Consider the following 27,593-nt stretch of genomic DNA (forward strand, 5'->3'; position numbering starts at 1 on the left):
CTTATGACCTTCCTCACCATCTGTCTCTCTATTACAGGACCGCAGGTTTTTACACCACCAGGATTGCACCAGGCTTACGCTTGGTTTCTCTTAACATGAACTTTTGCGCCATTGAGAATTTCTGGCTTCTGATCAACTATACAGACCCGGCGGGGCAGCTGCAGTGGTTGGTGGGGGTCCTGCAGGATGCCGAGAACAACCACGAGAAGGTGAGGGCTATATGGGATTATATAAATAACTAAGAGGTTATGTGACTAGAGTGTCAGCTCTGAGGGTGACTGTGACTCTTCTTGACCCCTCCATCAGGTGCACATTATCGGGCACATCCCCCCGGGGCTCTGCCTGAAGAGCTGGAGCTGGAATTATTACCGAATTGTTAGCAGGTCAGCTCCTCTATCCTCTGATCTTCAGCTCCTCGGGGAGGGATAAGTGTTGGGCAGAAGTGCTGGGGCACCTATGACCTGTGTTCCATCTCATGTTACCCCTCGGAGCGCCTTCTGGTAAAGGTTCCTATATAACAGAGGAACATTCCCTCCTTTGAGGAGCTCCAACTGGTGACTTGTTTTGGGTGGAAGATAAATGCTCCCGCCCCCACTTCCACAAATGCTCCCGGCCCCGCTTACATAAATGCTCCCACCCCCGCTTACATAAATGCTCCCGCCCCCGCTTACATCTCTAATATATGTTGCCATTTCATTACGTTGCTAAGATGGTGGCTCTGAGAAGCCACCTGTAGTGACCTCCTCCCCTTTCTCTTTCCTCTGCCCATAGGTATGAGGGCACCATCGCTGCCCAGTTCTTCGGACATACGCACTTGGATGAGTTTGAGATCTTCTATGATGAAGAGACATTGTCCAGACCGCTGTCTGTGGCCTTTATTGCACCAAGCGTCACCACCTTCATCAATCTGAACCCAGGTAACTACTACCCCCGCCATCATCAATCTGAGCCCAGATAACTACTACCCCCACCATCATCAATCTGAGCCCAGGGAACTACTACCCCCACCATCATCAATCTGAACCCAGGTAACTACTACCCCCACCTTCATCAATTGGAACCCAGGTAACTACAACCCCCCCCCCCCCCAATAATCATTCTGAGCCCAGGTAACTACTACCCCCCACCATCATCAATCTGATCCCAGGTAACTACTACTCCCACCATCATCAATCTGAACCCAGGTAACTACTACTCCCAAGTCTAAACTTGAGGAGATGTTCTGAACGAAATGACGGCCATATTGGATATTACCGAACACACATATTAGTAGATGTAATGGCACAAAAGGCGACACAATGACTGCAGCTGATAGTGTTTGGTGAAATCGGGAGGATTAGTTGTCAGTTACAGCTATTACCTAATGAATGTGCTCTATTAAAGGGGTTGTCTAGGAATAGAAAACCAGAGCTAATTTCTTCCAAAAACAGCGCCACTGTCCTCAGGTTGTGTTCGGTAATTGAACTGAACTGCAATACCACACACAACCTGAGGAAATGGGTGGCACTGATTTTGAAAGAAATTAGCTTGGTTTTCTATTCCTGAAGAACCCCTTTAAATTAAGACTTCAATAATGTCCCAGCATTAATGAATAGGACAAGATGTTATTAGGTCCCCAGGGGCATCGTGGGTAGATATGGCCCGGGTGAGCGGTATTGGACCACATAATGGTAGTGTCTGGCTCTGTAGCTTGGAAACAAACCTCCAGGCCTGGGAATAAGAAGGTTCTGTGCTCTGGCCTGGGCCCATGTTATGATTGGTTATGTGGTTCCCCTATAGAGTTCTTGTTCTTGTACAGTGTAGAATACAGGGGTGTTCTGGTTGGTTATGTGCTTCCCCTATAGAGTTCTCGTTCTTGTACAGTGTAGACTACAGGGGGTGTTCTGGTTGGTTATGAGGTTCCCCTATAGAGTTTTCATTCTTGTACAGTGTAGACTACGGGGGTGTTCTGGTTGGTTATGAGGTTCCCCTATAGAGTTTTCCTTCTTGTACGGTGTAGACTACGGGGGGTGTTCTGGATGGTTATGAAGTTCCCCTATAGAGTTCTCGTTCTTGTACAGTGTAGACTACAGGGGGTGTTGTGGTTTGTTATGAGGTTCCCCTATAGAGTTCTCGTTCTTGTACGGTATAGAAAATTGGGGGTTTTCTGGTGGGTTATGAGGTTCCCCCTATAGTGTTCTTGTTTTTGTACGGTGTAGACTACAGGGGGGTGTTCTGGTTAGTTATGAGCTTCCCCTGTAGAGTTCACATTCTTGTACAGTGTAGACTACAGGGGGTGTTCTGGTTGGTTATGATGTTCCCCTATAGAGTTCTCATTCTTGTACGGTGTAGACTACGGGGGGTGTTCTGGTTGGTTATGTGGTTCCCCTATACAGTTCTCGTTCTTGTACTGTATAGACTATTGGGGGTTTTCTGGCTGGTTATGTGGTTCCCCCTATAGTGTTCTTGTTTTTGTACGGTGTAGACTACGGGGGGTGTTCTGGTTTGTTATATGGTTCCCCTATAGAGTTCTCATTCTTGTACAGTGTAGAATACAGGGGGTGTTCTGGTTGGTTATTAGGTTCCCCTGTAGAGTTCACGTTCTTGTACGGTGTAGACTACAGGGGGTGTTCTGGTTGGTTATGTGCTTCCCCTATAGAGTTCTCATTCTTGTACAGTGTAGACTACAGGGGGTGTTCTGGTTGGTTATTAGGTTCCCATGTAGAGTTCACGTTCTTGTACAGTTTAGACTACAGGGGGTGTTCTGGTTGGTTATGAGGTTCCCCTATAGGGTTCTGGTTCTTGTACAGTGTAGACTACAGAGAGTGTTCTGGTTGGTTATGTGGTTCCCCTATAGGGTTCTGGTTCTTGTACAGTGTAGACTACAGGGGTTGTTCTGATTGGTTATTAGGTTCCCCTGTAGAGTTCACATTCTTGTATGGTGTAGATAACGGGGTGTTCTGGTTGGTTGTGAGGTTTCCCTATAGAGTTCTCATTCTCGTACAGTGTAGACTACGGGGGATGTTCTGATTGGTTATTAGGTTCCCCTATAGAGTTCTCGTTCTTGTACGGTGTAGATTATGGGGGGTTTTCTGGTTGGTTATGAGGTTCCTCCTATAGAGTTCTCGTTCTTGTAGGGTGTAGACAACGGGGGGTGTTCTGGTTGGTTATGTGGTTCCTCTATAGAGTTCTTATTCTTGTATGGTGTAGACTACAGGGGGTGTTCTGTTTGGTTATTAGGTTCCCCTGTAGAGTTCTCATTCTTGTACGGTGTAGACTACAGGGGTGTTCTGCTTGGTCATGAGGTTCCTGTATAGAGTTCTCGTTCTTGTACGGTGTAGACTACAGGGGGTGTTTTGGTTGGTTATATGGTTCCCCTTTAGAGTTCTCCTTCTTGTACGGTGTAGACTACAGGGGCGTGTTCTGGTTGGTTATGAGGTTCCTGTATAGAGTTCTCGTTCTTGTACAGTGTAGACTGCAGGGGGTGTTCTGGTTGGTTATTAGGTTCCCCTGTAGAGTTCACGTTCTTGTACAGTGTAGACTACAGAGAGTGTTCTGGTTGGTTATGTGGTTCCCCTATAGTGTTCTGGTTCTTGTACGGTGTAGACTACGGGGGGGGGGGGGGGTTCTGGTTGGTTATGAGGTTCCCCTGTAGAGTTCCCGTTCTTGTATGGTGTAGATAACGGGGTGTTCTGGTTGGTTGTGAGGTTTCCCTATAGAGTTCTCATTCTCGTACAGTGTAGACTACGGGGGATGTTCTGATTGGTTATTAGGTTCCCCTATAGAGTTCTCGTTCTTGTACGGTGTAGATTATGGGGGGGTTTCTGGTTGGTTATGAGGCTCCCCCTATAGAGTTCTCGTTCTTGTAGGGTGTAGACTACAGGTGGTGTTCTGGTTGGTTATGTGGTACCCCTATAGAGTTCTCGTTCTTGTACGGTGTAGACTACAGGGGGTGTTCTGGTTGGTTATTAGGTTCCCCTTTAGAGTTTTCCTTCTTGTACGGTGTAGACTACAGTGGGGTGTTATGGTTGGTTATGTGGTTCCTCTATAGAGTTCTTGTACAGTGTAGACTACAGGGGGTGTTCTGGTTGGTTATGTGGTTCCCATGTAGAGTTCTCATTCTCGTACAGTGTAGACTACGGGGGATGTTCTGATTGGTTATTAGGTTCCCCTATAGAGTTCTCGTTCTTGTACGGTGTAGATTATGGGGGGGTTTCTGGTTGGTTATGAGGCTCCCCCTATAGAGTTCTCGTTCTTGTAGGGTGTAGACTACAGGTGGTGTTCTGGTTGGTTATGTGGTACCCCTATAGAATTCTCGTTCTTGTACGGTGTAGACTACAGGGGGTGTTCTGGTTGGTTATTAGGTTCCCCTTTAGAGTTTTCCTTCTTGTACGGTGTAGACTACAGTGGGGTGTTATGGTTGGTTATGTGGTTCCTCTATAGAGTTCTTGTACAGTGTAGACTACAGGGGGTGTTCTGGTTGGTTATGTGGTTCCCATGTAGAGTTCACATTCTTGTACAGTGTAGACTACAGAGAGTGTTCTGGTTGGTTATGTGGTTCCCCTGTAGAGTTCTCATTCTTGTACAGTGTAGACTACGTGGGGGGGGGGGGGGGGTTCTGTTTGGTTATGTGGTTCCTCTATAGAGTTCTTGTAGAGTGTAGACTACGGGGGTTGTAGAAGTGACCGTTCATTTTAGTATATTATCACCTTCCTACATCCCTGTCAACCTCTCTATCTCTTGGTGTTGGACCCTCACATATGTTGTCTTGGTCTTCAGGCTTCCGTGTGTACCTGGTGGACGGGGAGTACCCAGAGAGCTCACACGTGGTATTGGACCACGAGACCTACATCCTAAACCTGACTGAAGCCAATAAGAAGCCGCAGGAGAAGCCTCAATGGATCCTCCTGTACAGCGCCCTCCGCACCTACGGGATGAAATCTGCCTATCCATCTGACTGGGAGGACCTGGTGCAGAGGTTCCTCCGGGACGACCAACTGTTCCAGACCTTCTGGTATCTCTACCACAAGGGCCACGTGGGTGAAGTCTGCCAGGAGTCATGTAAGACTGGTGTCATCTGTGCCCTGCGTACAGGGAGATCCAGTGACCTCAGACTATGTAAAGATCTGGATGTCTATGGGAAACCGGCCCAGAAAAGGAAATCTCTCTGCTGAACAGACATGTGTTCTGCATCTTAGAGATCAGAGGCCCCCGACTCCATGTGTCCTCCAAGCCTCTGCCCAACCAGGGAGAACATCTGAATTAAGTTATTGTCCTATGTGGAGACAGATGGACCCTTGGAAGCCGGCTGTGACTGAGGACTGGAGTACAGTGAGGGGTCCGCACATCTCAAGAGGTTACAGGCCATTTGGACCTTTGTGGACACATCCTCCGAGCTCCTATTAATAATGGCACAGTGAGGGAGTCTCAAGGTGTCTCAGGGAATCTCAGGATTTCTCCTAACACAACATGTGTGACCTGAGGAACCGGACACGCAGACTCTTCACAGGTCACACCCTGAAGGTCACACATGTCACGCCCTGAAGTTTACAGTGAATTAACACTATGCGCCCCCCCCCCCTTACACACTTCAGATGATTCCATCCAATAACCTCCTGTCCTGTCCCCTCCTTATACACCACCCCCACTTTATACATCTTATTCTCTCCACCTCAGACCCTCACATCATCTCACAACCCACCTACTGACTCCATCCTGCTCACCACCACACATGATCCTAAACCCAACAAGTCACCTTCTCTTCACTAATCCTTAAGCTTCTACAGACCTGATCCTCCCCCACCAGCAGACCTGTCCTAAACCTTTTACAGACCTGACCCACCATTCCTGACCCCCCCCCCCCCCACCACCAGACCTGTCCTAAACCTTCTATAGACCTGATCCACCATTCCTGATCCTCCCCACCAGGCCTGTCCTAAATCTTCTACAGACCTGATCCACCATTCCTGATCCTCCCCCAGCAGACCTGTCCTAAACCTTCTACAGACCTGATCCACCATTCCTGATCCCCCTACCACCACCAGCAGACCTGTCCTAAACCTTCTACAAACCTGACTCACCATTCCTGTCCCTCCCCCCAACAGACCTGTCCTAAACCTTCTACACACCTCACTCACCATTCCTGATATCCCACTACCACCCCCACCACCAGACCTGTCCTAAGCCTTCTACAGTCCTGATCCACCATTCCTGATCCTCCCCCACCAGAACTGTCCTTAACCTTCTACAGACCTGATCCACCATTCCTGGTCCTCCCCCCTACAGACCTGTCCTAAACCTTCTACAGACCTGACCCACCATTCCTGATCCCACCACCACCACCAGACCTGTCCTAAGCCTTCTACAGTCCTGATCCACCATTACTGATCCTCCCCCACCAGACCTGTCCTTAACCTTCTACAGACCTGACCCACCATTCCTTATCCTCCCCACCAGACCTGTCCTAAACCTTCTACAGACCTGACCCACCATTCCTATTCCTTCCCCCACCAGACCTGTCCTAAACCTTCTACAGACCTGACCCACCATTCCTGATCTCCCCCCCCCACCAGCAGACCAGTCCTAAACCTTCTACAGACCTGACCCACCATTCCTGATACTCCCCACCAGATCTGTCCTAAACCTTCTACAGGCCTGACCCACCATTCCTGATCCCCCCCCCCCCACCACCACCAGACATGTCCTAAACCTTCTACAGACCTAATCCACCATTCCTGATCTTCCCCCGACCAGATCTGTCCTTAACCTTCTACAGACCTGACCCACCATTCCTGATCCTCCCACCACCACCACCACCAGACCTGTCATAAGCCTTCTACAGTCCTGATCCACCAGTACTGATCCTCCCCCACCAGACCTGTCCTAAACCTTCTACAGACCTGACCCACCATTCCTGATCCTCCCCCCACCAGGCCTGTCCTAAACCTTCTACAGACCTGACCCACCATTCCTGATCCTCCCCACCAGACCTGTCCTAAACAGTCTACAGACCTGACCCACCATTCCTTATCCTCCCCACCAGACCTTTCCTAAACCTTCTACAGACCTGACCCACCATTCCTGATCTCCCCCCCACCAGATCTGTCCATAATCTTCTACAGACCAGATCCACCATTCCTGATCTTCCCGCCACCAGCAGACCTGTCCTAAACCTTCTACAGACGTGACCCACCATTCCTGACCTCCCCCACCAGACCTGTCCTAAACCTTCTACAGACCTGATCCACCATTCCTGATCCTCCCCCACCACGTGACCTGTCCTAAACCTTCTACAGACCTGACCCACCATTCCTGACCTCCCCCACCAGACCTGTCCTAAACCTTCTACAGACCTGACCCACCATTCTTGATCCTCCCCACCAGACCTGTCCTAAACCTTCTACAGACCTGACCCACCATTCCTGATCTCCCCCCCACCAGATCTGTCCATAATCTTCTACAGACCAGATCCACCATTCCTGATCTTCCCGCCACCAGCAGACCTGTCCTAAACCTTCTACAGACGTGACCCACCATTCCTGACCTCCCCCACCAGACCTGTCCTAAACCTTCTACAGACCTGATCCACCATTCCTGATCCTCCCCCACCACGTGACCTGTCCTAAACCTTCTACAGACCTGACCCACCATTCCTGACCTCCCCCACCAGACCTGTCCTAAACCTTCTACAGACCTGACCCACCATTCTTGATCCTCCCCCGCCAGACCTGTCCTAAACCTTCTACAGACCTGACCCACCATTCGTAAGCCCCCCCCCCCACCACCACCAGCAGACCAGCACTAAATGTTGTACAGACTGACCTTTCGCCCAGCAACCACCCCACCCCCGCCCTGTGTAAACATTTGCACTTTTTTTAATGAAGTAGAAGAGGAACCTGATTCCTGAATGTCTACAAGACTCCAACACCGAACAGGTCACCGCACGAAGGGCACATGACCCACACACAGCAGGATCGAGGGAACAAGGCCAAAAGGACCCAGAAAAAAACATCAACTGCTGAAATCCACAGAGACTACGACTAAACAGAGAAGACTGAGGGCCAGACTGTAACCAAACTGAAGATCCCGGAGAAGAGAGCAAATAAGATTGTACAATCAGATTGTATGTAATAAAGAGGAAATGAAAGAATGAAAAATATACAAAGATTTGAGATATCTGAGTGTGTTGTGTAGGATCCCCCACAATAGATTAATCTACAGATCCCCCATAATACATTAATCTACAGATCCCCCTGAATAGATTAATCTACAGATCCCCTATAATAATCTACAAATCCCTCATGAAAGAATAATCTACAGATCCCCCATAACAGTGTCATCTACAGATCCCCCATAATAGAGTAATCTACACAAACCCCATAATACATTAATCTACAGATCCCCCATAATAATCTACAGATCCCCCATAATACAGTAATCTACAGATACCCCACAGAGTCATCTACAAATCCCCCACAATAGATTAATCTACAGATCCCTCATAATACATTAATCTACAGATCCCCCATAATAGATTAATCTACAGATCCCCCATAATAATCTACAGATCCCCCATAATAATCTACAGATACCCCATAATAGAGTAATATACAGATCCCCATAATAGAGTAATCCACAGATCCAAAATAAGTGTCATCCACAGATCCCCCATAACAGTATGTCGTCTACAGATCCCCCATAACAGTGTCATCTACAGATCCTCTATAATAGTGTCGTCTACAGATCCCCCATAACAGTGTCATCTACAGATTCTCCATAACAGTTTCATCTACAGATCCCCATAAGTGTCATCTACAGATCCCCTATAACAATGTAATCTACAGATCCTCCATAACAGTGTCATCCACAGATCCCACATAACAGTGTATCATCTACAGATCCCCCATAACAATGTAATCTACAGATCCTCCATAACAGTGTGTACTCTACAGATCCCCCATAACAATGTCATCTACAGATCCTCCATAACAGTGTCCTCTACAGATCCCCCATAACAGTGTGTCCTCTACAGATCCCCCATAACAGTGTCTTCTACATATCCCTCATAACAATGTCATCTACAGATCCCCCATAACAGTGTGTCATCTACAGATCCCCCATAACAGTGTCATCTACAGATCCCCCATAACAGTGTGTCCTCTACAGATCCCACAGAACAGTGTCATCTACAGATCCTCCATAACAGTTTCATCTACAGATCCCCCATAACAATGTCATCTACAGATCCCCCATAACAATGTCATCCACAGATCCCCCATAACAGTGTCATCTACAGATCCCCCATAACAGTGTCATCTACAGATCCCTCATAACAATGTCATCTACAGATCCCCCATAACAATGTCATCTACAGATCCCCCATAACAGTGTCATCCACAGATCCCCCATAACAGTGTCATCCACAGATCCCCCATAACAGTGTCATCTACAGATCCCCCATAACAGTGTGTACTCTACAGATCCCCATAACAGTGTCATCTACAGATCCCCATAACAGTGTCATCTACACATCCCCCATAGCAGTGTCCTCTACAGATTATCCGTAACAGTGTCATCTACAGATCCCCCATAACAGTGTGTCCTCTACAGATCCCCCATAACAGTGTCATCTACAGATCCCCAATAACAGTGTGTCCTTTACAGATCCCACAGAACAGTGTCATCCAGAGATCCTCCATAACAGTTTCATCTACAGATCCCCCATAACAGTGTGTAATCTACAGATCCCCCATAACAATGTCATCTACAGATCCCCCATAACAATTTCATCCACATATCCCCCATAACAGTGTCATCTACAGATCCCCCATAACAGTGTCATCTACATATCCCCCATAACAGTTTCATCTACAGATCCCCCATAACAGTGTGTAATTTACAGATCCCCCATATCAATGTCATCTACAAATCTCCCATAACAGTGTCATCCACAGATCCCCCATAACAGTGTCATCTACAGATACCCCATAACAGTGTGTCATCTACAGATCCCCCATAACAATGTCATCTACAGATCCCCCATAAAAGTGTGTCATCTACAGATCCCCCATAACAATGTCATCTACAGATCCTCCATAACAGTGTCATCTACAGATCCCCCATAACAGTGTGTACTCTACAGATCCCCATAAGTGTCCTCTACAGATCCCCGATAACAGTGTCATCTATAGATCCCCATAACAGTGTCATTTACAGATCCCACATAAGTGTCATCTACACATCCCCCATAACAGTGTCCTCTACAGATCCCCCATAACAGTGTCCTCTACAGATCCCCCATAACAGTGTCATCTACAGATCCCCCATAACAGTGTCATCTACAGATCCCCTATAACAATGTCATCTACAGATCCCCCATAACTGTGTACTCTACAGATCCCCATAACAGTGTCCTCTACAGATCCCCGATAACAGTGTCATTTACAGATCCCCCATAACAGTGTCCTCTACAGTTCCCCCATAACAGTGTCATTTACAGTTCCCACATAAGTGTCATCTACAGATCCCCCATAACAGTGTCCTCTACAGATCCCCCATAACAGTGTCCTCTACAGATCCCCATAACAGTGTCATCTACAGATCCCGATAACAGTGTCATCTACAAATCCCCCATAGCAGTGTCCTCTACAGATCCTCCATAACAGTGTCATCTACAGATCCCCCATAACAGTGTCATCCACAGATCCCCCATAACAGTGTCATCCACAGATCCCCCATAACAGTGTCATCTACAGATCCCCCATAACAGTGTGTCATCTACAGATCCCCCATAACAATGTCATCTACAGATCCTCCATAACAGTGTCATCTACAGATCCCCCATAACAGTGTGTACTCTACAGATCCCCATAACAGTGTCATCTACAGATCCCCATAACAGTGTCATCTACACATCCCCCATAGCAGTGTCCTCTACAGATTATCCGTAACAGTGTCATCTACAGATCCCCCATAACAGTGTGTCCTCTACAGATCCCCCATAACAGTGTCATCTACAGATCCCCAATAACAGTGTGTCCTTTACAGATCCCACAGAATAGTGTCATCCAGAGATCCTCCATAACAGTTTCATCTACAGATCCCCCATAACAGTGTGTAATCTACAGATCCCCCATAACAATGTCATCTACAGATCCCCCATAACAATTTCATCCACATATCCCCCATAACAGTGTCATCTACAGATCCCCCATAACAGTGTCATCTACATATCCCCCATAACAGTTTCATCTACAGATCCCCCATAACAGTGTGTAATTTACAGATCCCCCATAACAATGTCATCTACAAATCCCCCATAACAGTGTCATCCACAGATCCCCCATAACAGTGTCATCTACAGATACCCCATAACAGTGTGTCATCTACAGATCCCCCATAACAATGTCATCTACAGATCCCCCATAAAAGTGTGTCATCTACAGATCCCCCATAACAATGTCATCTACAGATCCTCCATAACAGTGTCATCTACAGATCCCCCATAACAGTGTGTACTCTACAGATCCCCATAAGTGTCCTCTACAGATCCCCGATAACAGTGTCATCTATAGATCCCCATAACAGTGTCATTTACAGATCCCACATAAGTGTCATCTACACATCCCCCATAACAGTGTCCTCTACAGATCTCCCATAACAGTGTCCTCTACAGATCCCCCATAACAGTGTCATCTACAGATCCCCCATAACAGTGTCATCTACAGATCCCCTATAACAATGTCATCTACAGATCCCCCATAACTGTGTACTCTACAGATCCCCATAACAGTGTCCTCTACAGATCCCCGATAACAGTGTCATTTACAGATCCCCCATAACAGTGTCCTCTACAGTTCCCCCATAACAGTGTCATTTACAGTTCCCACATAAGTGTCATCTACAGATCCCCCATAACAGTGTCCTCTACAGATCCCCCATAACAGTGTCCTCTACAGATCCCCATAACAGTGTCATCTACAGATCCCGATAACAGTGTCATCTACAAATCCCCCATAGCAGTGTCCTCTACAGATCCTCCATAACAGTGTCATCTACAGATCCCCCATAACAGTGTGTCCTCTACAGATCCCCCATAACAGTGTCATCTACAGATCCCCCATAACAGTGTCATCTACAGAGCCCCCATAACAGTGTCATCTACAGATCCCACAGAACAGTGACCTCTACAGATCCTCCATAACAGTGTAATCTACAGATGCCCAATAACAGTGTCATCTACAGATCCCCCATAACAGTGTCCTCTACAGATCCCCATAACAGTGTCCTCTACAGATCCCCCATAACAGTGTGTCATTTACAGATCCCCAAAACAGTGTAATCTACAGATGCCCCATAACAGTGTCATTTACAGATCCCCATAACAGTGTAATCTACAGATGCCCCATAACAGTGTAATCTACAGATCCCTCATAACAGTGTCATCTACAAATCCCCCAAAACAGTGTCCTCTACAGGTCCACCATAACAGTGTCATCTACAGATCCCCATAACAGTGTGTCCTCTACAGATCCCCCATAACAGAGTCCTCTGCAGATCCCCCAAAACAGTGTCCTCTACAGGTCCACCATAACAGTGTGTCATCTACAGATCCCCCATAACAGTGTCCTCTACAGATCCCCCATAACAGTGTCATCTACAGATCCCCCATAACAGTGTGTCACCTACAGATCCACCATAACAGTGTCATCTACAGATCCCCCATAATAGTGTCATCTACAGATCCCCCATAACAATGTCATCTGCAGATCCCCCATAACAGTGTGTCATCTACAGATCCCCCATAACAATGTCATCTACAGATCCCCCATAACAGTGTCATCTACAAATCCCCCATAACAGTGTTCTCTACAGGTCCACCATAACAGTGTGTCATCTACAGATCCCCCATAACAGTGTCATCTACAGATCCCCCATAACAGTGTGTCACCTACAGATCCACCATAACAGTGTGTCACCTACAGATCCCCCATAACAGTGGGTACTCTACAGATCCCCATAACAGTGTCCTCTACAGATCCCCAATAACAGTGTCATCTACAGATCCCCCATAACAGTGTCCTCTACAGTTCCCCCATAACAGTGTCATCTATAGATCCCCATAACAGTGTCATTTACAGATCCCACATAAGTGTCATCTACAGATCCCCCATAACAGTGTCCTCTACAGATCCCCCATAACAGTGTCCTCTACAGATCCCCAATAACAGTGACATCTACAGATCCTCATAACAGTGTCATCTACACATCCCCCATAGCAGTGTCCTCTACAGATCCCCCATAACAGTGTGTCATCTACAGATCCCCCATAACAGTGTCATCTACAGATCCCCCATAACAGTTTCATCTACAGATCCCCCATAACAGTGTGTCCTCTACAGATCCCACAGAACAGTGACCTCTACAGATCCTCCATAACAGTGTAATCTACAGATGCCCCATAACACTGTCATTTACAGATCCCCAAAACAGTGTCATCTACAGATCCCCATAACAGTGTAATCTACAGATGCCCCATAACAGTGTCATTTACAAATCCCCTATTACACTATAATCTACAGATCCCCCATAACTGTGTCATCTACAGATTCCTCATAACAGTGTCCTCTACAGATCCCCCATAACAGTGTGTCCCCTACAGATCCCCCATAACAGTGTCCTCTACAGATCCCCCAAAACAGTGTCCTCTACAGGTCCACCATAACAGTGTGTCATCTACAGATCCCCCATAAGAGTGTCATCTACAGATCCCCCATAACAGTGTGTTACCTACAGATCCACCATAACAGTGTCATCTACAGATCCCCCATAACAGTGTGTCATCTACAGATCCCCCATAACAGTGTCCTCTACAGATCCCCCATAACAGTGTCATCCACAGATCCCCCATAACAGTGTCATTTACAGATCCCCTATAACAGTGTGTCATCTACAGATCCCCCTTAACAATGTCATCTACAGATCCTCCATAACAGTGTAATCTACAGATCCCCCATAACAGTGTCATCCACAGATCCCCCATAACAGTGTCATTTACAGATCCCCCATAACAGTGTGTCATCTACAGATCCCCCTTAACAATGTCATCTACAGATCCTCCATAACAGTGTCATCTACAGATCCCCCATAACAGTGTCCTCTACAATTCCCCCATAACAGTGTCCTCTACAGTTTCCCCATAACAGTGTCATCTACAGATCCCACATAAGTGTCATCTACAGATCCCCCATAACAAATTCCTCTACAGATCCCCCATAACAGTGTAATCTACAGATCCCCATAACAGTGTCCTCTACAGATCCCCATAACAGTGTCCTCTACAGATCCCCATAACAGTGTCCTCTACAGATCCCCCATAACAATGTCATCTACAGATCTCGATAACAGTGTCATCTACACATCCCCCATAGCAGTGTCCGCTACAGATCCTTCATAACAGTGTCATCTACAGATCCCCCATAACAGTGTGTCCTCTACAGATCCCACAGAACAGTGACCTCTACAGATCTTCCATAACAGTGTAATCTACAGATGCCCCATAACTGTGTCATTTACAGATCCCCAAAACAGTGTCATCTACAAATCCCCATAACAGTGTAATCTACAGGTGCCCCATAACAGTGTAATTTAAAAATCCCCTATTACAGTATAATCTACAGATCCCCCATAACTCTGTCATCTACAGATCCCTCATAACAGTGTCATCTACAAATCCCCCAAAACAGTGTCCTCTACAGGTCCACCATAAGTGTGTCATCTACAGATCCCCCATAACAGTGTCATCTACAGATCCCCCATAACAGTGTGTCACCTACAGATCCACCATAACAGTGTCATCTACAGATCCCCCATAACAGTGTCATCTACAAATCCCCCATAATAATGTCATCTACAGATCCCCCATAACAGTGTCATCTACAAATCCCCCATAATAATGTCATCTACAGATCCCCCCATAACAGTGTCATCTACAGATCTCCATAACAGTTTCATCTACAGATCCCTCATAACAGTGTCATCTACAGATGCCTTATAACAATGTAATCTACAGATCCCCCATAACAGTGAAATCCACAGATCCTCCATAACAGAGTCATCTACAAATCCCCCATAACAGTGTCATCTACAGATCCCCCATGAAAGTGAAATCCACAGATCCTCCATAACAGTTTCATCTACAGATCCCCCATAACAGTGTCATCTACAGATGTCTTATAACAATGTCATCTACAGATCCCCCATAACAGTTAAATCCACAGATCCTCCATAACAGAGTCATTTACAAATCCCCCATAACAGTGTGTACTCTACAGATCCCCTTAACAGTGTCCTCTACAGATCCCCCATAACAATGACATCTACAGATCCCCCATAACAGTGTCCTCTACAAATCCACCATAACAGTGTCATCTACAGATCCCCCATAAAAATGTCATCTACAGATCCTCCATAACAGTGTCCTCTACAGATCCCCCATAAAAATGTCATCTACAGATCCTCCATAACAGTGTCATCTACAAATCCCCCAAAACAGTGTCCTCTACAGGTCCACCATAACAGTGTGTCCTCTACAGATCCCCCATAACAGTGTCATCCACAGATCCCCCATAACAGTTTCATCTACAAATCCCCCATAACAGTGTCATCTACAAATCCCCATAACAGTGTCATCTACAGATCCCCCAAAAAAATTTCATCTACAGATCCTCCATAACAGTGTCCTCTACAGATCCCCCATAACAGTGTCCTCTACAGATCCCCCATAACATTGTCCTCTACAGATCCCCCATAACAGCGTCATCTACAGATCCCCCATTACAGTGAAATCCACAGATCCTATATAACAGTTTCATCTACAGATCCCCCATAACAGTGTCATCTACAGATGCCTTATAACAATGTAATCTACAGATCCCCCATAACAGTGAAATCCACAGATCCTCCATAACAGATTAATCTACAAATCCCCCATAACAGTGTCATCTACAGATCCCCCATGAAAGTGAAATCCACAGATCCTCCATAACAGTTTCATCTACAGATCCCCCATAACAATGTCATCTACAGATGTCTTATAACAATGTCATCTACAGATCCCCCATAACAGTGAAATCCACAGATCCTCCATAACAGAGTCATTTACAAATCCCCCATAACAGTGTGTACTCTACAGATCCCCTTAACAGTGTCCTCTACAGATCCCCCATAACAATGACATCTACAGATCCCCCATAACAGTGTCCTCTACAAATCCACCATAATAGTGTCATCTACAAATCCCCCAAAACAGTGTCCTCTACAGGTCCACCATAACAGTGTAATCTACAGATCCCCCATAACAGTGTCCTCTACAGATCCCCCATAACAGAGTCCTCTGCAGATCCCCCAAAACAGTGTCCTCTACAGGTCCACCATAACAGTGTGTCATCTACAGATCCCCCATAACAGTGTCCTCTACAGATCCCCCATAACAGTGTCATCTACAGATCCCCCATAACAGTGTGTCACCTACAGATCCACCATAACAGTGTCATCTACAGATCCCCCATAACAGTGTCATCTACAGATCCCCCATAACAATGTCATCTGCAGATCCCCCATAACAGTGTGTCATCTACAGATCCCCCATAACAATGTCATCTACAGATCCCCCATAACAGTGTCATCTACAAATCCCCCATAACAGTGTCTTCTACAGATCCCCCATAACAGTGTTCTCTACAGGTCCACCATAACAGTGTGTCATCTACAGATCCCCCATAACAGTGTCATCTACAGATCCCCCATAACAGTGTGTCACCTACAGATCCACCATAACAGTGTGTCACCTACAGATCCCCCATAACAGTGGGTACTCTACAGATCCCCATAACAGTGTCCTCTACAGATCCCCGATAACAGTGTCATCTACAGATCCCCCATAACAGTGTCCTCTACAGTTCCCCCATAACAGTGTCATCTATAGATCCCCATAACAGTGTCATTTACAGATCCCACATAAGTGTCATCTACAGATCCCCCATAACAGTGTCCTCTACAGATCCCCCATAACAGTGTCCTCTACAGATCCCCAATAACAGTGACATCTACAGATCCTCATAACAGTGTCATCTACACATCCCCCAAAGCAGTGTCCTCTACAGATCCCCCATAACAGTGTGTCATCTACAGATCTTCCATAACAGTGTCATCTACAGATCCCCCATAACAGTTTCATCTACAGATCCCCCATAACAGTGTGTCCTCTACAGATCCCACAGAACAGTGACCTCTACAGATCCTCCATAACAGTGTAATCTACAGATGCCCCATAACAGTGTCATTTACAGATCCCCAAAACAGTGTCATCTACAGATCCCCATAACAGTGTAATCTACAGATGCCCTATAACAGTGTCATTTACAAATCCCCTATTACACTATAATCTACAGATCCCCCATAACTGTGTCATCTACAGATTCCTCATAACAGTGTCCTCTACAGATCCCCATAACAGTGTGTCCCCTACAGATCCCCCATAACAGTGTCCTCTACAGATCCCCCAAAACAGTGTCCTCTACAGGTCCACCATAACAGTGTGTCATCAACAGATCCCCCATAACAGTGTGTTACCTACAGATCCACCATAACAGTGTCATCTACAGATCCCCCATAACAGTGTGTCATCTACAGATCCCCCATAACAGTGTCCTCTACAGATCCCCCATAACAGTGTCATCCACAGATCCCCCATAACAGTGTCATTTACAGATCCCCCATAACAGTGTGTCATCTACAGATCCCCCTTAACAATGTCATCTACAGATCCCCCATAACAGTGTGTCACCTACAGATCCTCCATAACAGTGTAATCTACAGATCCCCCATAACAGTTTGTACTCTACAGATCCCCATAACAGTGTCCTCTACAGATCCCCCATAACAGTGTCATCTTCAGATCCCCCATAACAGTGTCCTCTACAATTCCCCCATAACAGTGTTCTCTATAGTTCCCCCATAACAGTGTCATCTACAGATCCCACATAAGTGTCATCTACAGATCCCCCATAACAAATTCCTCTACAGATCCCCCATAACAGTGTAATCTACAGATCCCCATAACAGTGTCCTCTACAGATCCCCATAACAGTGTCCTCTACAGATCCCCCATAACAATGTCATCTACAGATCTCGATAACAGTGTCATCTACACATCCCCCATAGCAGTGTCCTCTACAGATCCTTCATAACAGTGTCATCTACAGATCCCCCATAACAGTGTCCTCTACAGATCCCCCATAACAGTGTGTCACCTACAGATCCCCCATAACAGTGTCATCTACAGATCCCCCATAACAGTGTCATCTACAGATCCCCCATAACAGTGACCTCTACAGATCTTCCATAACAGTGTAATCTACAGATGCCCCATAACTGTGTCATTTACAGATCCCCAAAACAGTGTCATCTACAAATCCCCATAACAGTGTAATCTACAGGTGCCCCATAACAGTGTAATTTAAAAATCCCCTATTACAGTATAATCTACAGATCCCCCATAACTCTGTCATCTACAGATCCCTCATAACAGTGTCATCTACAAATCCCCCAAAACAGTGTCCTCTACAGGTCCACCATAACAGTGTGTCATCTACAGATCCCCCATAACAGTGTCATCTACAGATCCCCCATAACAGTGTGTCAACCTACAGATCCACCATAACAGTGTCATCTACAGATCCCCCATAACAGTGTCATCTACAAATCCCCCATAACAATGTCATCTACAGATCACCCATAACAGTGTAATCTACAGATCTACAATAACAGTGTCATTTACAGATCTCCATAACAGTGTAATCTACAGATCCCCCATAACAGTGTAATCTACAGATCTCCCATAACAGTGTCATCTACAGATCCCCATAACAGTGTGTCATCCACAGATCCCCCATAACAGTGTCCTCTACAGATCCCCCATAACAGTGTCCTCTACAAATCCCCCATAACAGTGTCCTCTACAGATCCCCCATAACAGTGTCATTTACATATCCCCCATAACAGTGTCATCTACAGATCTACCATAACAGTGTCATCTACAGATCCCCCTATAACAGTGTCATCTACAGATCTCCATAACAGTGTCATCTACAGATCCCCACAACAGTGTCCTCTACAGATCCCCCATAACAGTGTCCTCTACAGATCCCCCATAACAGTGTCATCTACAGATCCCCCATAACAGTGTTATCTACAGATCCATCATAACAGTGTGATGTACAGATCCCCCATAGCAGTGTGTACCATAGAGATCCCCTTAACAGTATCCTCTACAGATCCCCCATAACAATTTCATCAACAGATCCTCCATAACAGTGTCGTCTACAGGTCCTCCATAACAGTTTCATCTACAGATCCCCCATAACAGTGTCATCCACAGATCCTCCATAACAGTTTCATCTACAAATCCCCCATAACAGTGTCCTCTACAGATCCCCCATAACAGTGTCCTCTACAGATCCCCCATAACATTGTCCTCTACAGATCCCCCATAACAGCGTCATCTACAGATCCCCCATAACAGTGAAATCCACAGATCCTCCATAACAGTTTCATCTACAGATCCCCCATAACATTGTCATCTACAGATGCCTTATAACAATGTCATCTACAGATCCCCCATAACAGTGAAATCCACAGATCCTCCATAACAGAGTCATCTACAAATCCCCCATAACAGTGTCATCTACAGATCCCCCATGAAAGTTAAATCCACAGATCCTCCATAACAGTTTCATCTACAGATCCCCCATAACAGTGTCATCTACAGATGTCTTATACCAATGTCATTTACAAATCCCCCATAACAGTGTGTACTCTACAGATCCCCTTAACAGTGTCCTCTACAGATCCCCCATAACAATGACATCTACAGATCCCCCATAACAGTGTCCTCTACAAATCCACCATAACAGTGTCATCTACAGATCCCCCATAAAAATGTCATCTACAGATCCTCCATAACAGTGTCCTCTACAGATCCTTATAACAGTGTCATCTATAGATCCCCATAACGGTATCCTCTACAGATCCCCCATAACAGTGTAATCTACAGATCTACCATAACTGTGTCATTTAGAGATCCCCATAACAGTGTCATCCACAGATTTCCCATAACAGTGTCATCTACAGATTTCCCATAACAGTGTCATCTACAGATTTCCCATAACAGTGTCATCTACATATTCCCCATAACAGTGTGTCATCTACAGATCCCCCATAACAGTGTGTCATCTACAGATTTCCCATAACAGTGTCATCTACAGATTTCCCATAACAGTGTCATCTACAGATTTCCCATAACAGTGTCATCTACAGATTTCCCATAACAGTGTCATCTACATATTCCCCATAACAGTGTCTTCTACAGATCCCCCATAACAGTGTCCTCTACACATCCCCATAACAGTGTCATCTATATATCCCCCATAACAGTGTCATCTACAGATCCCCTAAAACAGTGTCATCTACAGATCTACAATAACAGTGTCATCTACAGATCCCCCTTAACAGTGTCATCTACAGATCCCCATAACAGTGTCATCTACAGATCCCCCATAACAGTGTCATCTACAGATCCCCCCAAAACAGTGTCATCTACAGATCTACCATAACAGTGTCATCTACAGATCCCCCCATAACAGTACCATCTACAGATCCTCCATACCAGTGTTATCTACAGATCCCCCACAACAGTGTCATCTACAAATTCCCATAACAATGTCATCTACAGATCCCCAGTAAAAATGTCAACTATGGATCCTCCATTACAGTGTCCTCCACAGATCCCCCATAACAGTGTGTCATCTACAGATACCCCATAACAGTGTCATCTACAGATCCTTTATGACAGTGTCCTCTACAGATCCCCCATAACAGTGTCCTCTACAGGTCCACCATAACAGTGTCCCCTACAGATCCCCCATAACATTGTCCTCTATAGATCCCCCAAAACAGAGTCCTCTACAGGTCCACCATAACAGTGTGTCATCTACAGATCCCCCATAACAGTGTCATCTACAGATCCCCCATAACAGTGTGTCACCTACAGATCCACCATAACAGTGTCATCTACAGATCCCCCATAACAGTGTCATCTACAAATCCCCCATAACATTGTCCTCTACAGATCCCCCATAACAGTGTAATCTACAGATCTACCATAACAGTGTCAATTACAGATCTCCATAACAGTGTAATCTAAAGATCCCCCATAACAGTGTAATCTACAGATCTCCCATAACAGTGTCATCCACAGATCCCCCATAACAGTGTCCTCTACAGATCCCCATAACAGTGTCCTCTACAGATCCCCCATAACAGTGTCATTTACATATCCCCCATAACAGTGTCATCTACAGATCTACCATAACAGTGTCATCTACAGATCCCCCCATAACAGTGTCATCTACAGATCTCCATAACAGTTTCATCTACAGATCCCTCATAACAGTGTCATCTACAGATGCCTTATAACAATGTCATCTACAGATCCCCCATGAAAGTGAAATCCACAGATCCTCCATAACAGTTTCATCTACAGATCCCCCATAACAGTGTCATCTACAGATGTCTTATAACAATGTCATCTACAGATCCCCCATAACAGTGAAATCCACAGATCCTCCATAACAGAGTCATTAACAAATCCCCCATAACAGTGTGTACTCTACAGATCCCCTTAACAGTGTCCTCTACAGATCCCCCATAACAATGACATCTACAGATCCCCCATAACAGTGTCCTCTACAAATCCACCATAACAGTGTCATCTACAGATCCCCCATAAAAATGTCATCTACAGATCCTCCATAACAGTGTCCTCTACAGATCCCCATAACAGTGTCATCTATAGATCCCCATAACGGTATCCTCTACAGATCCCCCATAACAGTGTTATCTACAGATCTACCATAACTGTGTCATTTAGAGATCCCCATAACAGTGTCATCCACAGATTTCCCATAACAGTGTCATCTACAGATTTCCCATAACAGTGTCATCTACAGATTTCCCATAACAGTGTCATCTACATATTCCCCATAACAGTGTCTTCTACAGATCCCCCATAACAGTGTGTCATCTACAGATTTCCCATAACAGTGTCATCTACAGATTTCCCATAACAGTGTCATCTACAGATTTCCCATAACAGTGTCATCTACATATTCCCCATAACAGTGTCTCTACAGATCCCCCATAACAGTGTCCTCTACACATCCCCATAACAGTGTCATCTACATATCCCCCATAACAGTGTCATCTACAGATCCCCTAAAACAGTGTCATCTACAGATCTACAATAACAGTGTCATCTACAGATCCCCCATAACAGTGTCATCTACAGATCCCCATAACATGTCATCTACAGATCCCCCATAACAGTGTCATCTACAGATCCCCCCAAAACAGTGTCATCTACAGATCTACCATAACAGTGTCATCTACAGATCCCCCCATAACAGTGCCATCTACAGATCCTCCATACCAGTGTTATCTACAGATCCCCCACAACAGTGTCATCTACAAATTCCTATAGCAATGTCATCTACAGATCCCCATAAAAATGTCAACTATGGATCCTCCATAACAGTGTCCTCCACAGATCCCCCATAACAGTGTGTCATCTACAGATACCCCATAACAGTGTCATCTACAGATCCCTTATGACAGTGTCCTCTACAGATCCCCCATAACAGTGTCCTCTACAGGTCCACCATAACAGTGTCCCCTACAGATCCCCCATAACATTGTCCTCTATAGATCCCTCAAAACAGAGTCCTCTACAGGTCCACCATAACAGTGTGTCATCTACAGATCCCCCATAACAGTGTCATCTACAGATCCCCCATAACAGTGTGTCACCTACAGATCCACCATAATAGTGTCATCTACAGATCCCGCATAACAGTGTCATCTACAAATCCCCCATAACAATGTCCTCTACAGATCCCCCATAACAGTGTAATCTACAGATCTACCATAACAGTGTCAATTACAGATCTCCATAACAGTGTAATCTAAAGATCCCCCATAACAGTGTAATCTACAGATCTCCCATAACAGTGTCATCTACAGATCCCCATAACAGTGTGTCATCCACAGAACCCCCATAACAGTGTCCTCTACAGATCCCCATAACAGTGTCCTCTACAGATCCCCCATAACAGTGTCCTCTACAGATCCCCCATAACAGTGTCATTTACATATCCCCCATAACAGTGTCATCTACAGATCTACCATAACAGTGTCATCTACAGATCCCCCCATAACAGTGTCATCTACAGATCTCCATAACAGTGTCATCTACAGATCCCCCATAACAGTGCCCTCTACAGATCCCCCATAACAGTGTCCTCTACAGATCCCCCATAACAGTGTCATCTACAGATCCCCCATTACAGTGTCATCTACAGATCCATCATAACAGTGTGATCTACAGATCCCCCATAACAGTGTGTACTATAGAGATCCCCTTAACAGTATCCTCTACAGATCCCCCATAACAATTTCATCAACAGATCCTCCATAACAGTGTCGTCTACAGGTCCTCCATAACAGTTTCATCTACAGATCCCCCATAACAGTGTCATCCACAGATCCTCCATAACAGTTTCATCTACAAATCCCCCATAACAGTGTCATCTACAAATCCCCATAACAGTGTCATCTACAGATCCCCCATAAAAATGTTATCTACAGATCCTCCATAACAGTGTCCTCTACAGATCCCCCATAACAGTGTCCTCTACAGATCCCCCATAACATTGTCCTCTACAGATCCCCCATAACAGTGAAATCCACAGATCCTCCATAACAGTTTCATCTACAGATCCCTCATAACAGTGTCATCTACAGATGCCTTATAACAATATCATCTACAGATCCCCCATGAAAGTGAAATCCACAGATCCTCCATAACAGTTTCATCTACAGATCCCCCATAACAGTGTCATCTACAGATGTCTTATAACAATGTCATCTACAGATCCCCCATAACAGTGAAATCCACAGATCCTCCATAACAGAGTCATTAACAAATCCCCCATAACGGTGTGTACTCTACAGATCCACTTAACAGTGTCCTCTACAGATCCCCCATAACAATGACATCTACAGATCCCCCATAACAGTGTCCTCTACAAATCCACCATAACAGTGTCATCTACAGATGCCTCATAAAAATGTCATCTACAGATCCTCCATAACAGTGTCCTCTACAGATCCCCATAACAGTGTCATCTATATATCCCCATAACGGTATCCTCTACAGATCCCCCATAACAGTGTTATCTACAGATCTACCATAACTGTGTCATTTAGAGATCCCCATAACAGTGTCATCCACAGATTTCCCATAACAGTGTCATCTACAGATTTCCCATAACAGTGTCATCTACATATTCCCCATAACAGTGTCTTCTACAGATCCCCCATAACAGTGTGTCATCTACAGATTTCCCATAACAGTGTCATCTACAGATTTCCCATAACAGTGTCATCTACAGATTTCCCATAATAGTGTCATCTACATATTCCCCATAACAGTGTCTCTACAGATCCCCCATAACAATGTCCTCTACACATCCCCATAACAGTGTCATCTACATATCCCCCATAACAGTGTCATCTACAGATCCCCTAAAACAGTGTCATCTAGATCCCCATAACATGTCATCTACAGATCCCCCATAACAGTGTCATCTACAGATCTACCATAACAGTGTTATCTACAGATCCCCCCATAACAGTGCCATCTACAGATCCTCCATACCAGTGTTATCTACAGATCCCCCACAACAGTGTCATCTACAAATTCCCATAACAATGTCATCTACAGATCCCCAGTAAAAATGTCAACTATGGATCCTCCATAACAGTGTCCTCCACAGATCCCCCATAACAGTGTCCTCCACAGATCCCCCATAACAGTGTGTCATCTACAGATCCCCCATAACAGTGCCATCTACAGATCCCCTATGACAGTGTCCTCTACAGATCCCCCATAACAGTGTCATCTACAGATCCCCATAACAGTGTCATCTACAGATCCCCATAACAGTGTCCTCTACATATCCCCCATAAGAGTGTCATCTACAGATCTCCCATAACAGTGTCATCTACAGATGCCCATAACAGTGTGTCATCTACAGATCCCCCATAACAGTGTCATCTACAGATCACCCATAACAATTTCATCAACGGATCCTACATAACACTGTTCTCTACAGGTCCCCCATAACAGTGTCATCTACAGATCCCCCATAACAGTGTAATCTACAAATCCCCCATAACAGTGTCATCTACAAATCCCCATAACAGTGTCATCTACAGATCCCCCATAAAAATGTAATCTACAGATCCTCGATAACAGTGTCATCTACAGATCCCCCCATAACAGTGTAATCTACAAATCCCCCATAATAGTGTCCTCTACAGATCCCCCAAAACAGTGTCCTCTACAGGTCCACCATAACAGTGTGTCATCTACAGATCCCCCATAAGAGTGTCATCTACAGATCCCCCATAACAGTGTGTTACCTACATATCCACCATAACAGTGTCATCTACAGATCCCCCATAACAGTGTGTCATCTACAGATCCCCCATAACAGTGTCCTCTACAGATCCCCCATAACAGTGTCATCCACAGATCCCCCATAACAGTGTCATTTACAGATCCCCCATAACAGTGTGTCATTTACAGATCCCCCTTAACAATGTCATCTACAGATCCTCCATAACAGTGTAATCTACAGATCCCCCATAACAGTGTGTACTCTGTTAATGATAATGGGGAGGTTGTCACAGGCGATCAAGAGAAGGCGGAGCTACTGAATGGGTTCTTTAGTTCTGTATACACTATGGAAGTAGGAGCTGACATTGGCCAGGTCAGTGCTGGTAACACATCATGTAATGTACTGAACTGGCTTAATGTAGAGATGGTACAAGGTAAGTTAAGTGATATAAATGTAAGCAAATCCCCAGGACCGGATGGACTACACCCAAGAGTTCTTAGAGAGGTAAGTTCAGTAATATCTGTACCCCTGTTCATGATATTTAGAGATTCTCTGGTGTCTGGTATTGTGCCAAGGGACTGGCGCAAGGCGAATGTGGTGCCAATCTTCAAAAAGGGCTCTAGGTCTTCCCCAGGAAACTATAGACCGGTAAGTTTAACGTGCATTGTGGGTAAATTGTTTGAAGGACTTATAAGGGATTACATACAGGAATACATAGGGGATAATTGTATTATAAGTGATAGCCAGCATGGGTTTACTAAGGATAGAAGTTGTCAAACCAATCTAATTTGCTTTTATGAAGAGGTGAGTAGAAGCCTTGACAGAGGAATGGCTGTGGATATAGTGTTTCTGGATTTTGCTAAAGCATTTGATACTGTCCCTCATAGACGTCTGACAGGTAAGTTAAGGTCTTTGGGTTTGGAAATTTTAGTTTGTAACTGGATTGAACACTGGCTCATGGATCGTACCCAGAGAGTGGTGGTCAATGATTCGTACTCTGATTGGTCCCCGGTTATTAGTGGTGTACCCCAAGGTTCAGTACTGGGACCGCTGTTGTTTAATTTATTTATCAATGATATAGAGGATGGTATTAACAGCTCTGTTTCTATCTTTGCAGATGACACCAAGCTTTGTAGCACGGTACAGTCTATAGAGGATGTGCATAAGTTACAAGATGACTTGGATAGACTAAGTGTCTGGGCATCCACTTGGCAAATGAGGTTCAATGTGGATAAATGTAAAGTTATGCATCTGGGTACTAATAACCTGCATGCATCGTATGTCTTAGGGGGGATTAAACTGTCAGAGTCACTGGTAGAGAAGGATCTGGGGGACTTGTAGATCACAGACTACAGAATAGCACAATGTCAGGCTGCTGCTTCCAAGGCCGGCAGGATATTGTCATGTATCAAAAGAGGCCTGGACTCCAGGGACAGAGACATAATACTCCCCCTTTATAAAGCATTGGTACGGCCTCACCTGGAATATGCTGTTCAGTTTTGGTCACCTGTCCATAAAAGGGACACTGCGGAGTTGGAAAGGGTGCAGAGACGCGTGACTAAACTAATATGGGGCTTGGAACATCTTAGCTATGAGGAGCGATTAAAGGAGTTACAATTGTTTAGTCTTGAGAAGAGACGTTTAAGGGGGGATATGATAAACGTATATAAGTATATTAATGGCCCATACAAAAAATATGGAGAAAAACTGTTCCAGGTTAAACCCCCCCAAAGGACCAGGGGGCACTCCCTCCGTCTGGAGAAAAAAAAGTTTAGTCTCAAGGGGCGACACGCCTTCTTTACCGTGAGGACTGTGAATTTATGGAACGGTCTACCTCAGGAACTGGTCACAGCAGGAACAATTAACAGCTTTAAAACAGGATTAGATACATTCCTGGAACAAAATAAGATTAATGCTTATGAAGAAATATAAAATCTCATCCCTTCCCCAATATCGCGCCACACCCCTACCCCTTAATTCCCTGGTTGAACTTGATGGACATATGTCTTTTTTCGACCGTACTAACTATGTAACTAT

At 45.3% G+C, this 27,593-nt stretch overlaps 1 protein-coding gene across 1 annotated transcript in view; it reads left to right on the plus strand.

Moving 5' to 3' along the window:
- SMPD1 (sphingomyelin phosphodiesterase 1) overlaps positions 1–8,205 on the plus strand; it is a 67,505-nt gene extending 59,300 nt beyond the window's left edge. Inside the window, exons 3-6 of the mRNA XM_056553895.1 lie at positions 38–209; positions 307–383; positions 772–917; positions 4,759–8,205. Coding sequence (XP_056409870.1) covers positions 38–209; positions 307–383; positions 772–917; positions 4,759–5,153 — 790 coding nt within the window. The 3' untranslated portion in view covers positions 5,154–8,205. The remainder of the gene's footprint in view (positions 1–37; positions 210–306; positions 384–771; positions 918–4,758) is intronic.
- The last annotated feature ends 19,388 nt before the right edge of the window (positions 8,206–27,593 follow it).

The sequence above is a fragment of the Hyla sarda genome, unplaced genomic scaffold, assembly GCF_029499605.1.
Source record: "Hyla sarda isolate aHylSar1 unplaced genomic scaffold, aHylSar1.hap1 scaffold_441, whole genome shotgun sequence".
NCBI lineage: Eukaryota > Metazoa > Chordata > Amphibia > Anura > Hylidae > Hyla > Hyla sarda.